The 14179-nt window shown below is 48.7% G+C and overlaps 1 protein-coding gene across 10 annotated transcripts in view; it reads right to left on the bottom strand.

The window, feature by feature from the left end:
- The window catches only part of PFKFB2 (6-phosphofructo-2-kinase/fructose-2,6-biphosphatase 2), a 51164-nt gene that overhangs the window by 34774 nt on the left and 2211 nt on the right, over positions 1-14179 (bottom strand). For all 10 annotated transcript variants that reach the window (XM_042257022.2, XM_060396298.1, XM_042257028.2 and 7 more), the window contains exons 2-10: positions 13345-13449; positions 7161-7286; positions 6548-6644; positions 6055-6121; positions 5849-5923; positions 5258-5314; positions 4248-4372; positions 1333-1540; positions 541-687 (exon numbers count right to left, since the gene is read on the bottom strand). In XM_042257022.2, coding sequence (XP_042112956.1) covers positions 541-687; positions 1333-1540; positions 4248-4372; positions 5258-5314; positions 5849-5923; positions 6055-6121; positions 6548-6644; positions 7161-7286; positions 13345-13432 — 990 coding nt within the window. In that variant the 5' untranslated portion in view covers positions 13433-13449. The remainder of the gene's footprint in view (positions 1-540; positions 688-1332; positions 1541-4247; positions 4373-5257; positions 5315-5848; positions 5924-6054; positions 6122-6547; positions 6645-7160; positions 7287-13344; positions 13450-14179) is intronic.

Raw genomic sequence — 14179 nt, 5'->3', positions numbered from 1 at the left:
GGGAGCTGAGAGGTCACGAAAAGTCAGCAGGAAAATGGAGGGGAAACAGGGAAGGAGGCCCTGGGGAATTCTTATAGGAGGCATAAAAATATACAGAGGGAGGAAAGAAAAGGAAGTGTCTACTTCTGACCTCAAAGACAGAGAAATGCAAAAACAAATTTGGAAAGGACTTTTCTAGAAGAGCTGACCGAGTGACCTAAGCAGAAATCAGACAAGATGTGAGTTGTCAGCTATTTCCTTTTCCTTGGAAGAAAATATATAAAGGAACCAACTGGAGCTTCACTCTCCCCAGGTGCCAGGGGCCATGTCAAAAACTGGTTCCTGTGTTGGCGCAGGCACATCAGGCAGCAGGAAGCCCCAACTGGGGACACAGCTGTTCTCACTTCCTCCTCAGACCGGCCCCACATTCAGCTTCCTCAACGTCTCTACTTGGCAACCCTAGTTTTCTAGATAGCACAGCCCACATGGTGACTTCTGAGCGTTCCAGCCTTAACAGGAGACCTTAACTGGCACTTTAGCCATCAGATCCTTCCTACTCACAGCATCAATCTCATTCAGAATCTTCCACTGCTCGTAGGTCACCCCCAGAGATTCCGCGGTCTGGATAGTTCTCTTCAACTGGCTTGTCCACACTTTGAGGTCTGCTATCTCCTGTTCCTCCAGAAACTTCCTTAGAGCCTGGGCAAACTGGGCCATGAAACAAAACATGTAAGAGAAAACACAGAAGCGGACTTCCCTGGTGGTCAGTGGTAAGGACTCCACGCTTCCACTGCAGGGGGCACCAGTTTGATCTCTGGCTGAGGAACTAAGATTCTGCACACCAGGCATGGTGAAGTCGAAAAGAACACACACACACACACACACACACACACACACACACACACAGGACTGCCATTTCAGCCTAAAAAGGACAATGTGCATGACCCCAATCAAACTCTGAAAGGCGCTACATAGTTATAATAAGCCCAGGAGGAAATGAACTTCAACCAGAGCAGCCTGTACTGTGCTGGGCACACAAGGTGAGCCCAATAAATGTCTGATAGCTGAATGATCACAGTAGAAATGGTTCCAAGTTATGCACCGTCCAGCGCAGAGCTGCTGCTGCTGCTGCTAAGTCGCTTCAGTCGTGTCCGACTCTGTGCGACCCCATAGACGCTGCCTTCTCCGCTAGTGCAGAGCTAGAATCCATGAACAAGAAAACATCTCTTCGCTGAAATCGCAACTTAAGCCTAATAGGATTCAGTAAGAAGTTAAGGGGATCGAAGAGATGACCTCCACCACGTCCTTCTCACCCTAAGCTGGGGAAATCCAGCCTGCTGGCTAACTACTCACCTGTTTTCCTCGCACTGAGAGGCCTGAGTCACCCCCAATCTTCCCCAAGAGGTTGAACTCGCTCTCTCCATGCCGGCAAAGGTAGATGGTGCGAGGGTGGACGTGGATATTCATGAGGTAGTAGACGATCTTGCTCTGGATGTAGTCCTGGACTTTGTTCACAAGAAATCGCTGGCCCACGTTTATCACCTTGATGAAAGAAAGATCCCTGGGACAAAGCAGGGGAAAAAAAAATCCCCTGGGTATGAAAATCTGAGCATAACAGAAGGGGAAAGAATCTCCAGAGTGACTTGAGACTCCTAGAGGCTCTTCCGACTCTCCCACGATACCCCCACCCACGTGGAAGGAGCCAAGTGGAAAGAGATGGGTCATTCACTCCTCAGAACCAAGGTGCGGCAAAATGCCCTGAACGTCTCATCGGGCAGCACCACATCCTCAGTGCCCGCCCTGTGCTAGGCACCGTGGCTAAGTGTGCTGAGCAGAACTCAGGCTTCCCCTCAGGGGCTAGACTAGATGACCTGGTGATTTTGGTAACCCTGAAGTTTGCTGAGAAGCACAGCATCCAACTCAGGTGGTCAAAACAGAGTACGGCAGCTCCCGAGGGGAGGGGCAGGCAGCAGGGAGCAGAACCACAGACAGACGTCTCTGCGCATTCCCTCCGTCTACGTATCGGTCAAGCTTCTCTCAAAGGCACTCACAAAGCCTGCTCTGGGCCATCATGGAATTTTTCTCACTATAAAAATAACAAGTGTTGGGCTTCCCTTGTGGCTCAGTGGTAAAGACCCCACCTGCCAGTGCAGAAGACACAGGTTTGATCCCTGGTCTGGGAAGATCTCACAAGCTACAGAGCAACGGAACCCGTGTGCCACAACCACTGAGCCTATGGTTTAAAGCCCACAACTGCTGAGCCCTCACACCACAACCACTGAAGCCTGCGTACCCCAGAGCCCGTGCTCGGCAACAAGAGAAGCCCCCACAGTGAGAAGCCCACACACCCAAACTAGAGAGCAGCCCCCACTCGCCACAACCAGAAAAGAGCCTGCACAGCAGCGAAGACCCAGCACAGCCGAAAATAAGGAAAACTACTTACGAAATAGTAACTGCTTATTCCAAAAAAAAATTTTTTTAAGAAAGATGCAAATAAAAATCACCCACAGCCCTACCACCAGAGGTAACATCTATAAACACACACACACACACATATTCTTCTTGAATATTTTTCAATGTAGGACTCTGCGCTAACTAAAGAATATACTATTACGCCATATCTAGAGCAGCAGTTTTCAATTTCTGTATTAAGTAACATTTCCCAACACTAACATTGTGGGCAACACACTCGAAGGAACTGAAAGACTAAAAGCATGAAGCAGACCGTGGAAGCAGTTTGACAATGGGCTACGCACACTCACCATTCGCTTGGCTGCAGAGCCGTATTCTTATCTCAGCAGAGCTGCTCTGACTACATGCTTTCATGAAGACCACCTTCTCATGGGTCTCCCTGCGCACATATCATTCTTCGACATGGACTTGGCATTTTGCTACAACTCTTATTGCTCTCACACATCAACTTAACCTGCATTCCAGGCCACACTGCCGATAGGTACTGCCATACGAAGTAATATATAAAAGCCGTGTGTGTGTCTGTGTGTGTGTGTGTGTGTGTGTGTGTGTATACGTATATATATATGTATATATACGCATACACATGTATGGCCTTCCCTGGTGGCTCAGCCGGTAAAGAATCCACCTATGATGCAGGCAACCCCAGTTTGATTTCTGGGTTGGGAAGACGCCCTGGAGAAGGGATAGGCTACCTACTCCAGTGTTCTTGGATTTCCCTGGTGGCTCAGATGGTTAAGTATCTGCCTGCAATGCGGGAGACCTGTGTTCCATCCCTGGGTTGGGACAATCCCCTGGAAGAGGGCATGGAAACCCACTTCAGTATTCTTGCCTGGAGAATCCCCATGGACAGAGGAGCCTGTCGGGCTACAGTCCATGGGGTCACAAAGGGTCGGAAATAACTGAGCAACTAAACAACAACAACATGCATATGTGTCCGTGTGGGGGGCGCGGGAGGGGGGGGGGGGGCAGGTGGTGTGCTTAGTCGTCAGCCATGTCCAACTCTTTGTGGCCCCATGGACTGTAGCCCGCCAGGCTCCTCTGTCCATGGGATTCTCCAGGCAAGAAAACTGAAGTGGTTGCCATGCCCTCCTCCAGGGGATCTTCCCAACCCAGGGAATGAACCCAGCTCTCTTGCATTGGAGGATTCTTTACCACTGAGCCACCAGGGAAGCCTCCTACACGTGTATAATAGATTATGTTTTATGCAAAATAAATTAACATGTTATTTACATATGTAATATATGTGCACATATACATATATATATATACACACACACAACAAACTTTAAAAACTGATCAAAAACTGATTACACACCTTAAAGGGGTGCCCTACAACACCCCAATTCAAAACTACTGATCTAGAGCAGTGGTTCTCAACCAGGGGTGAGTTAGCTCCCCAGGGGACATTTGGTTAAATCTGGAAACCTTTTTGATTGCCACAGCTTGGGACAGCTATGGGTATCTAGTGGCAGAGGGCAGGGGTGCTGCGAAAGCTCCTAAAGTGCCTGAGACAGCTCCCCACGGCAGATTATCCAGTTCAAAATGTCCATCACACTGAGGTTGAGAAATCATAGTCTAGAGCACACAACTGAAGAACTTATGATAAAAAAACACTCCGGTGTTCAAGGGTAAGATTCAATCCATTCAGAGGCCACAGAGCCATATCTTTTCTCCCTGGAATGATGTAAACACAGGTCTGGATGGTCAGAGGAAGACTACAGACAGGGTGAGAAAGGCTCCTTTCTCACATGCAGCCCCTGCCTCGGCCCTCAGACCTCGGCCTCAAACCTTACTTGTCATGGCTGTCTGGGTCAAGGGGTTGATAGGTGACTTTGTAGCACTCAATCCTCTTTAGGAAGTCATCCATCACATTCTCCCTGTTCCTTTCAGGGTAGTCGGGGCTCGACACCTTTACCTCCTGGAATCACAGGAAGAGCAGGGCCCGGTCACAGGTCTGCTCTCAACAGCACTTCTGCAAACAGCCACTGCTACATAAAGCAAAGCAAGGCCAGAGAAGAGGCCTTTCACGGGAGCGCTGGCGATCCCATTCATTGAGCAGCGCCCGCCCCCCATCCTGTGACCCTGGCAACCAAGAAGGGAGAGACAACTGGGGAGTCACGCGCCTGCCCTTGGCTGCAGGACAGAGGCAGTCACACAGCTGAAGCAGCTCGCAGGCCCCGATCCCTTCATGGACCTTCCTGGGGAAACAGAATGGGATTCAATTTCTCCCCACGGGCACTTAGAATAAAGTGCATGATCTGACGCCTGGCTGACTTGGACCAGACACCTCCTCGGCAAGGCCCCACACTGCTGGAGAGTACCACCGGGACACAACGCATGGACGTCCATCAGCACAGCACGGTACAGCCATCAGATGGGCACAGGTATGAGCTGTGACCACACCCAGCGAGGAGCCCAGAACGCTGACCCGAACCTTAGACCACTGGTGGGCCGACAGCCTTCATGGAAGCTGGCCCAGACAGATAATGAAGAGTCTGATCCATTCTAAGAACATACCTAGGTTTCAGCACGTAGCTAATACCCAGAATACAGAGCCAGGACTCCTACAGTTTAAGCTGAGCCTCTATATTCAACAGCTAATTCTTACTTTATTCCTCAAAGCCTGCTTCTTCTCCCAAGGAAAGCGTCGAGAAGTATAAAATGGGGTCCTGGCAGATCTAAGAGCTCATCCTGTGCTGCTGAACATGTCTCTCTCTCGCTTTCATTACCAAGCTGACTCTCCACCCACCCCCACCAACACACACACGCAAGGCATAGAGACGTGTGCAGGGGGCTCACCTACCAGGATGTTGGCAGCAATGACGTCAGGATCATCGCACACGGACTCCACAAAGAACACCTGCCCAGGGGGAGAAGGCAGCGATCAATGAGTCAAAAATGGCCAGCCTGCCAATTAAGAGCGCACGTTCACACTTGCCCCAGCCCAGCCACCATATCCCCCGGAGACTTTCTTTCATGAAAGTGGCCTTCAAGGGCTCTTCATTTAAAAATAGCTCTTACCATATGCCCACGGCCTCATACATACATGCTAAGGAACTGAGAAAGGAACTGAAAGAAAACATTCAAGTTTTGAGGGTAAGGCACCAAGACGAGAAAATCGGGTGTCCAGCCTGTCCTTCCCCACCAGAGTCAAGCAGGTCCACACATGGCTCCTAACTCCCCACCTTCACCGACCCTCCTCTTCCTCCAGCTTGGAGGCAGACCCTGCTGCTGCTGCTGCTAAGTCGCTTCAGTCGTGTCCGACTCTGTGCGACCCCATAGACGGCAGCCCACCAGGCTCCCTCTTCCCTGGGATTCTCCAGGCAAGAACACTGGAGTGGGTTGCCATTTCCTTTTCCGACGCATGAAAGCGAAAATTGAAAGTGAGGTCTACCTTGAAGGAATTCTCCTCGGCAAAGTTCAAAATCAAGTCCCTCCTCTCTCGAGTGGTATTGGTAGCATCAAACACCTGGGAAGAGAGCCCACGAGGCAGAGGAATGGGGACCGAGAAACACAATCCCACCGAGGTGGACCCAGGGCGGAGCAGTGCAGCTAGGCTGCTACAGGGGTGGAAACGGGGAAGAGGCAGGTAAGGCTTACCGCGATCTGCCCGCTCTCCTCCGTGAGATACGCCTTCACGTCTTCCAGCGCCACCAGGGCACACTGTCTGCCAGGACAGCAGAGGAAATCAGCCAGGGGACTGAGGCAAGGGCAAGCTCAGGCACAGTCAGAGACGCGAACCTCTGGGGTGCCGCAGAGGTCAAGTCCCTTCTGTTCAGCTTCCCCACGGATCAAAAGTTTTCCCCAACTGGACCTTTCAACTTCCCCATTATTCTTCCACCTTCCTGGATCTTTCATGTTCCCCGGCCCCACGTACATACCTCACTCTCTGGAGGCTTAGCCTACAGCAACACTCACAACTTTCTGAGTCCTGTTCTTCTACCCACCCAAGTCCACAGTGATCCACCCAGTGGGTAATTTCCACTTAAAATTCCCACCAGGTGTTTACTAAAAAGGAAACCAAGCCCCATGACATCCAGTCTCACGATGGCCAAGGAAGGGCTGGCCTAGCGGTCAGGCCTAGAAGACTCACTTGCGAATCTTCATGGCCTCCTCGTTGTCATGCCGGAAGAAGTCATAGGACTTATAGGACTTGACTGCTTGCCGCCGATACACCCCAAGATTAAACACTGCAGAAGACACCCACACCCTTTAGCAGTGAAACAATACAATGTCCCAAAGCGAACTTCTCAGTCTAATGTCAGAGTGGCCAAGGGGACTGAAAAAAGCACCATGGTATGCTGGCAACAATACAAGAGTAAGAATCAGATCAAGTTCAAGCTCTGACTTAACAGACTCTGGACAAGTCTTAAATTATGTAACTTTCCATTTTCTCAGCCACTTCGGCTATTCCACAGGGATACTGCTAAATAACACAGATGTAAGGGCTCTGGAAATGTAAAGCCCTATACTCATTTAATTCTTAATACTCCTATCAAAGCTATTTCCCCCAAATTAAGCCAATCCAGCCAAGGCCAGGAGGAACAAGTGTATGGCCAGAGAATAAAGCCAGTAAACCAGGAAAAACCATAACTGCTGCCAAGAGCACCCTGTAACCTTGATGCCAGGGACAGAAAGTCCCCCAGAGGCCTGGGAGGCCCAGAACTGATCATTTCCTCTCCCACAGAATGCACAGCTGCACCTACCTTTGGTGGGCACCCCAATCCAGTTGAGGTAGCGTGTAAGTTTCTTGGACACATAGGTTTTGCCACGGGCTGGTAAGCCAATCATAACGATGAGGGTTGGAGAGTTTGTCATGTAAGATGCCCATGCTAAAGGGAAATGGAATGGAACAGAAATAAATAATGAGAGGCCAAGTAAAGAGTGTGCAGGAGCCTAAGCCTTCATGATCAGAACCTGGTTTGATTCTCATACACCTCAGTGAGGCCAGGGTCCAAGAGGACTGGAAAGGCAAACCGAGGTAAACCTCCTAAAAGACAAAGTACCCGAACTAAGATGTGCCTTGCCCAAGGTCTTCACAGAGGTACACAAGGTGAAAGAGGAAAAAAAAAAAAAAAAAGTGGCCAGGAATAGAAAGACAGTAGCCATAGCATCTTCCTCAGCATTGAGAATATTTAGTAACATGGGGTGACGGCGCCATGGAGGAAGGCCTTGGGCCTAGAGATTCTACCAGTGCAGCCCTGAGCTGGCTCCAGTAACACATCCAACAAACTGTCTCTCCTGAGGATCCCATCCACCCCTTCAGAGCCACAGGCAAGAGTTATCTTGAGGATGAAAAAAAATCCTGCCCTCCACCTGTTTGGACCTTTGTGCTCAGGCCACGAGTTTAAGCCAGAACTTCTAAATGATTTAGACGGTGTCAAAGCCTATCTGGGCGGCTCAGATGGTAAAGAACCTGCCTGCAGACACAGGAGACCCAGATTCGACCCCTGGGTCAGGAAGATCCTTTGAAGAAGGCAGTGGCAACCCACTCCAGTATTCCTGCCTGGAGAATCCCACAGACAGAGGATCCTGGCAGGCTATGGTCCACAGGGTCACAAAGAGACACGACTGAAGCGACTCAGCATGCACAGCACAAAGCCTCCACGACACGGGATCTGACCAGACCTCAGGAACGTCGTGTAAAGCTGGCCCACAAGGACATTACGGCCAGCCTGCCTCAAAGGCCCAGATAGTAGCAAGACAGTTTAGAAGCAGAACAGCCACTGGTCTGCCCTTCCTTAGAAAACGGATTTCAAGAATGCTCATTTACACAGACAGCTCTCCCTGGGCAGGCAGGGGCAAACCAGATGCTCAGAGGCCAGGTGACCCGCCTGAGAACACACACTGAGTCACTGGGATCCGCTTTTCTCCATAAAAAGAGCCTCTGATGAGGATCGGCTTACTCACAGCCCCTCCCTGCCCACCCCGCCAGGAAGGAGTGGTGGAGAGGGCCCTGCACGCTGTTACTCACAGCCCTGGGGCCAAGACCCAAACGCAGGTCATCGGGAGGGACTCGGGCTCTGTGTCTCCCATGAAGGAGGCCCTGTGCACAGACCGCATGGAATAGAGTCACGTGCACCTTCATCTTCCAGAAGGCATCCAGCAGGTAGCTGCTGCTTCTCTTCCCCGGGACAAGGCGACCCTGGAAGGCTAAGAAACAATTCAGCAAACTGGTGGTAACTGGATGGGAATGTCATCTTTCACTTTTAGAGAAGGGAAGGTAAAAAGGTCTCAGTGGAGAAGTGGGCAGAGGGGTGTGGGTACAGAACAGACCTTGGAAGGAAGAGAGTTTCCTAGGAGTGTTTGGCAAGAAGTAGCCCGTAGCCAAACAGGGCCCTGGCAGTGAGCGAGGGGTGGGTGCCCAGACTTGGGGTCAGAGGAGTTGGCTTTTAGCCCTTCACCCACTGGGGACATGGAAAACTCCCGGGCCTGAGCAGGAGCCCCTCCAAGGTAGGGGATGAGCAGCAGAAATGATTTTTGTCTCTGTCCCAACAGGGAGCACAAGGGCAAGCAAATGCGTGCTGTAGCCTCACTGATGTTAATCCCTGACCTCTTGACCCCCAACAGGCAGCTTGGTTGCCTCAGGTTTCAGGAGTCTTAACTTTCTCCAGCTCCCTTTCCAATCCCCGTGGCTTGGCTCATTACCTGCACCTCCAGTGCTGCTCGGCCCACACCTTCCAGCCCATTACGCACCTCCCCCAAATGTCCTCTTACCCTCCCTGAAGCTGAAAATGAACTGATGATCCCTGGGAGATGCTCTGAAGCCAGCCAGGGAACCAGCTGCTCCATGTTTACCAAACAGGACAGAGAGTGCTAAGAACAAAAGGAAGCACGGGGCATTAAGGACTCCCCTTGGCGGCCCCCAGCACAGCTCCCCCTCTGCCTGCGACACACCCACACACACCTGCTGCCACACGGCTGCTCATTTACCGCAGGACAAAACAAAACCATACTTTCTATCTCAAAGTACCGCATCAGCAATAGTAGGAACACTCTGTCTTGCCTGTCACAAAACAAAACTATCACACTTCACGCTGATTAATTTCCGACACAATATGATTATAACATGTGCTGTGCTGTACTTAGTTGCTGAGTCATGTCCGACTCTTTTCGACCCCATGGACTGTAGCTCACCAGGCCCCTCTGTCCATGGGGACTCTCCAGGCAAAAATACTGCAGTCAGTTGCCATATCCTCCCCCGCAAGGGATCTTCCCAACCCAGGGATCAAACCCAGGTCTCCTGCACTGCAGGCAGATTCTTTACCATCTGAGCCACCAGGGAAGCCCACGAATATTGGAGTGGGTAGCCTATCCCTTCTCCAGGGGAACTTCCAACCCAGGAATCAAACTAGGGTCGCCTGCATTACAAGTAGATTCTTTACCAGCTGAGCTACCAGGGAAGCCCATATTATAACCTATCTGTTGACAAAGTTTGGAAAGCTGTTTCAAAGCTGAAATTCTCTTCTGCCTTCTTTATGCAAGGTTGAACTCACTTTCTCAATCGTAGACTTATTTTCCTTCACAAACACACTTAGAGGAAATGAGCATGTGAAAACTTCCCTCCTGTAGACAGAAAACCTGAGGCCCAGAAAAGGGAAGAGCTTGGCCCACAGTCCTGCAATAGAAAGTCAAGGTCAGGGCCCTGACCAGACTCCCAGTTTCATGACCGTCCAATTAGTCTTAGTCACCAGCTCTTGTCAGCACCTGACGAAGGGAACCAAGTGGCCGGCACAACTCTGAGCTATAATCTAAACCTGAAGGGTAGTCTAGAAAGCCCACAGTTCCTGGCTTTCTCATGGTCAAGGTCATCTTCCACTTTTTGTTCTCAATAGCCCCAATGTTTTGAAATATACTGCCCTATGTGATTCATTAGTAATACCTTCTCTGTATTCATCAGAAGTCATAAAACTGCCAATTAGGTCTGGCCGTTTTACTGATAAGCCTAATATATCCAAGTTCTGCAGCCAAACACTGAGAAGGTTAATGTGTTAGTTAACCAGTGCAACTATAGCTTAATGCCCAATTTCTATCAAGTACTTTGGAATATTAAAAACTGCTAACAATACAGAACTTTTGAGGAATGCTAATGAGTGTTTCAAAGTGTCTGTCTTTCCTCAGAGTATTTCTACAGGAAAGCTGCTGGCACAAAAATGGAAAGGTATATATGCAAGGATGCTTATTACATTGTTGTTGGTGATGGAGGAAAACTGGAAACAATGTAAACGTCCATCAGGGAGAGGCAATATCCATACAAGGCTGACTGAAGAGTGAAGTAAATTTGAACTTATCAACACACACAAAATGTCCAGAATATAGATTTTAAAAGGAGCAGGGGAGAGATGGCAGCAGAACAAAAAATGTACAGTGTGAACCTATTTTCACTAACACCAGAATAAGATTTTAGAAAGAATCAAACTTAACAGGCACAGGCAAAATCATGAGAAATTTCTTGCTTTTCACTTTCTTTCTGTGTTGTAATTAGGGGAAGACTCATATGAATCTGTCTCATAAAGATTCATGAGAACCTGTCTGTTCCAGACCTATTCAAAATATCAAAGAACAAAAGAAACAAAGAAAGAAAACCAGGTGGACCTCCCCAGCTACCCCTAATTCCTGCTTTCACTGAGCCCTGAAACCAGCTGTCTCAGCACCTTAAGGGCACCTCAGCCAGCACCACCCCCCTTCTCCCCAATCCCGGGAGCAGCTGAAATTTCAGTAATGCTCTTTTGGAGGCTTTGGCTCTCTAAAGACATTCTACAGCCCTCCAGTTCAGGCACTTCCCAGAGCCGAAGTCAGCCAACAAACAGGTGTAATTAGCAGTAATGGGATAATGGGTGAGCTATTAATAAAGCAGCTGCTGGGTATGAACACTAAGCAGACTGGGAAACCTGTTGCAAGAAACAGGCAAGTAACAGAGAAAAGGGAAATGAACACATACTCTCATAACTGTATTTCTCCTCGAACTGTGGCTTTCAAAATCTCACAGTCCAAATGTGAAAGGAGAACAAAGTGGGGTAAATGAATGACAGTAGCTTCAGGAGAACCCGATGCCTCCGATGGGGAAGATGAGGGTAGAATTTGGAAAGAGGAGATCAAGAATTAGAGTCTACAGAATGGAAAGAGACCTGGGATTATTGTTTCCTTGACTAATCAAAAGACCTCAAGACAAAAAAGCTGCAAAAAAGTTAGGAAGGCAGGTAGGAGAGTCCTTTGGAGAAAAAAGCAGAGCCAGAAGGGCTGACGCTGGGCACTGGGCAGGGGCCATGACTCCCACGGTTATCAATTCCCCACCCCCAACTACCACCAACTGTTCTCTGCTCTTTTTGGACTCAAGCGTCCTAGTAACATGAAGGCACCTCTCTTTAAGATATGCATTCCATACCCCCAAATCTGGGCTACCATATTGTCAAACAAGAGGAGAAAACACTTTTTATTGAAAATATGATTCTTTACAGGGCTCTTTTAAATAGTGAGATTCCAGCACAGCATTTACCACATAATTCAATCTATATATAATGCTTCAGGAACACACACAACATGCAAATTGTCACCAGTGAAAAATAACACAGTTTAGCCACAGGCCCAACATTCTTCTAAGCGCTCTCCTATATATACGCATTCAATTCTCATATCACTCAGAGAGATACTATTAGTATCCCCATTATATCAAAAAGTAAACTGAGGCATGGGGCAGACAAGCAACTTGGTTAAAAGCACCTAGCTAGGAAGTAGTAACAAGAAGATTTGGACATACGCAGTCTGACTCCAGAGGCTACACCCAAACATTGTGCTATAGTAGCTATCTTCCACAGGGTGCTTGCCCTTAGGCTTCCTCCCCTGGCAGAGAAAGAAGATGCTAATCATACAGGTCTTCTGTATGCACCAACCCCAGGATCACACCCAAACAAGCCGCCTTTGCTGCAGCCAAACCCCAGCAAGCTTCATCAGTGATAGGTAGGTGAAAAAAGATGATCTTCATTAATCAGGAGACTGACACAGGCATGACATCAAGGTTGATACTCTGGGGAAAGTCTGGAACATGAGATGATCCCAAGTCTCATGCTGGTTGACTATTTCCACCTGCTGATAAATATAACCACTGGTAGGGTTCCAAGGGAACTTGGAAGCAGGGACAGAGTGAGCTTTCCTTGAGTTTCCCCAAAACATCTGTGGACCAAATGCCCAGGACCTTTTGACCTGGGCGATACAGTCTTGCAGTCTGAAGGATGCTTAGGCATGCAGATCATGGGGACAGGAAATACCACTTCATCTCTCTGCAAACCCTCTGTCTAAAAGATGGGCATGGAAATGCTCCTGTGAAACCCATCCCCAGAGGAAAATAGTTCGCAAAATATAAAGACTAAACTTGTAAGACAGCAAAGTGCCCCAGATATGGCAAGAAGTGAAATGTCATGGTTAATTTCCCTTAGGCCTGTAGAAATGAGCAACTGGTTCCAACCTGCAATTTCTGCTGCGAGCAGCACTCTCACAAAACTTAGCCCAAGAGGTTAAGGGAAAGTCTTAACAGTATCAGCCCCAAGGAATTCCTGCACCCTGCCACTCTGCCTTACTCACTGCATGTATAATACTTACTCTAACTTTCTGCATCAATTGACTGGGCAAATACTCCCAGGATAGAGGAGATAAAGATTCAGTTAAAGAAAGCAGGAAGAAAATGCTGGGCTACACCAGCAGTCTAGCCCCAAGGACAGACATTTCAGAGTCTACTTGTTTCAGAAAGGAAATTCCCCTGGTAGACTTTGTTTTAAATTCCTATGTCAAAGAATTATTTCCCACTCCCACTCAGCAGCGAAGTCTAGAATTACAACAATATTCCTAAAATAAAATCCTGGGACAGAGCATTCCCTCCTCTTCCCCAACACTCACAACATTTCTTCTCTGACATTCGGAGACTTGCTTTGGTTTCATAGCTATTGTTGTTCTGTTCTGAGGAAGAGGCAGGATTCCCAGACATGGCAACTCTTCAGCTGTCTGGAAGGGACAAAAGGAATGTAAAGAAGAGAAGGAACAAAAGAGCCCTTAGAACCCCCAAAACAGGACCACTGAGGTACAAGCGACAGAACCCTGGGCCAAGTGTCAAATCCAGCTCTCCTCCCAGTTAATAATTACATGCCCTAGGATTCATGAATATCTCCAGCCCTCTGTTTCCTTATCTATGAAGAGTTGCACCAGAACCTTGCATTTATAACGCTGACTTAGGAGTTTACATTCACATAAATTATCTCCTTCAATCCTTCCAATAATCCTGTATAAACAGATTTTGCTACCATTGCTACTTCTCCCCATTTCAGATTAAAAAAAAACTGAGGTTAATCAATTAAATGGCTTATCCAAGTTCCCTCCTAACCTCAGATTCCAGGTTAAGAATCTGGGGAGAGTAGTGGCATCAGGTGGAGCTGGGGTGGGTTGTGACTAGATCAAGTTCATTATCATAAAGCAATCGTAGTCCAATGGTAGGATTCAGTTCTGGGGCGGGGGGAATGAGAAGTGGGAACATCACAAACATGTCCCCCAGAAGAAAAACCGCAGCTGGACCCGGGGACAGCCCCCAGACGCCACCACTTTCCCTTGTGGTGTTACTCTCAACCCCTGGTCCGCACTCCCTCCCCATACATCTCCTGGGAAGCAGTCGATGGTAGAATCACTCTGCAACTAGAGGCGGTAAATAACTTTCCCAAGGTCACTTGCAGCATAAGGGGTA

This window comes from Ovis aries, chromosome 12, assembly GCF_016772045.2.
Source record: "Ovis aries strain OAR_USU_Benz2616 breed Rambouillet chromosome 12, ARS-UI_Ramb_v3.0, whole genome shotgun sequence".
Taxonomy (NCBI): Eukaryota; Metazoa; Chordata; class Mammalia; order Artiodactyla; family Bovidae; genus Ovis; species Ovis aries.
The sequence above is the reverse complement of the archived record's forward strand: the minus strand, read 5'-3'. Positions and strand labels throughout refer to the sequence as shown.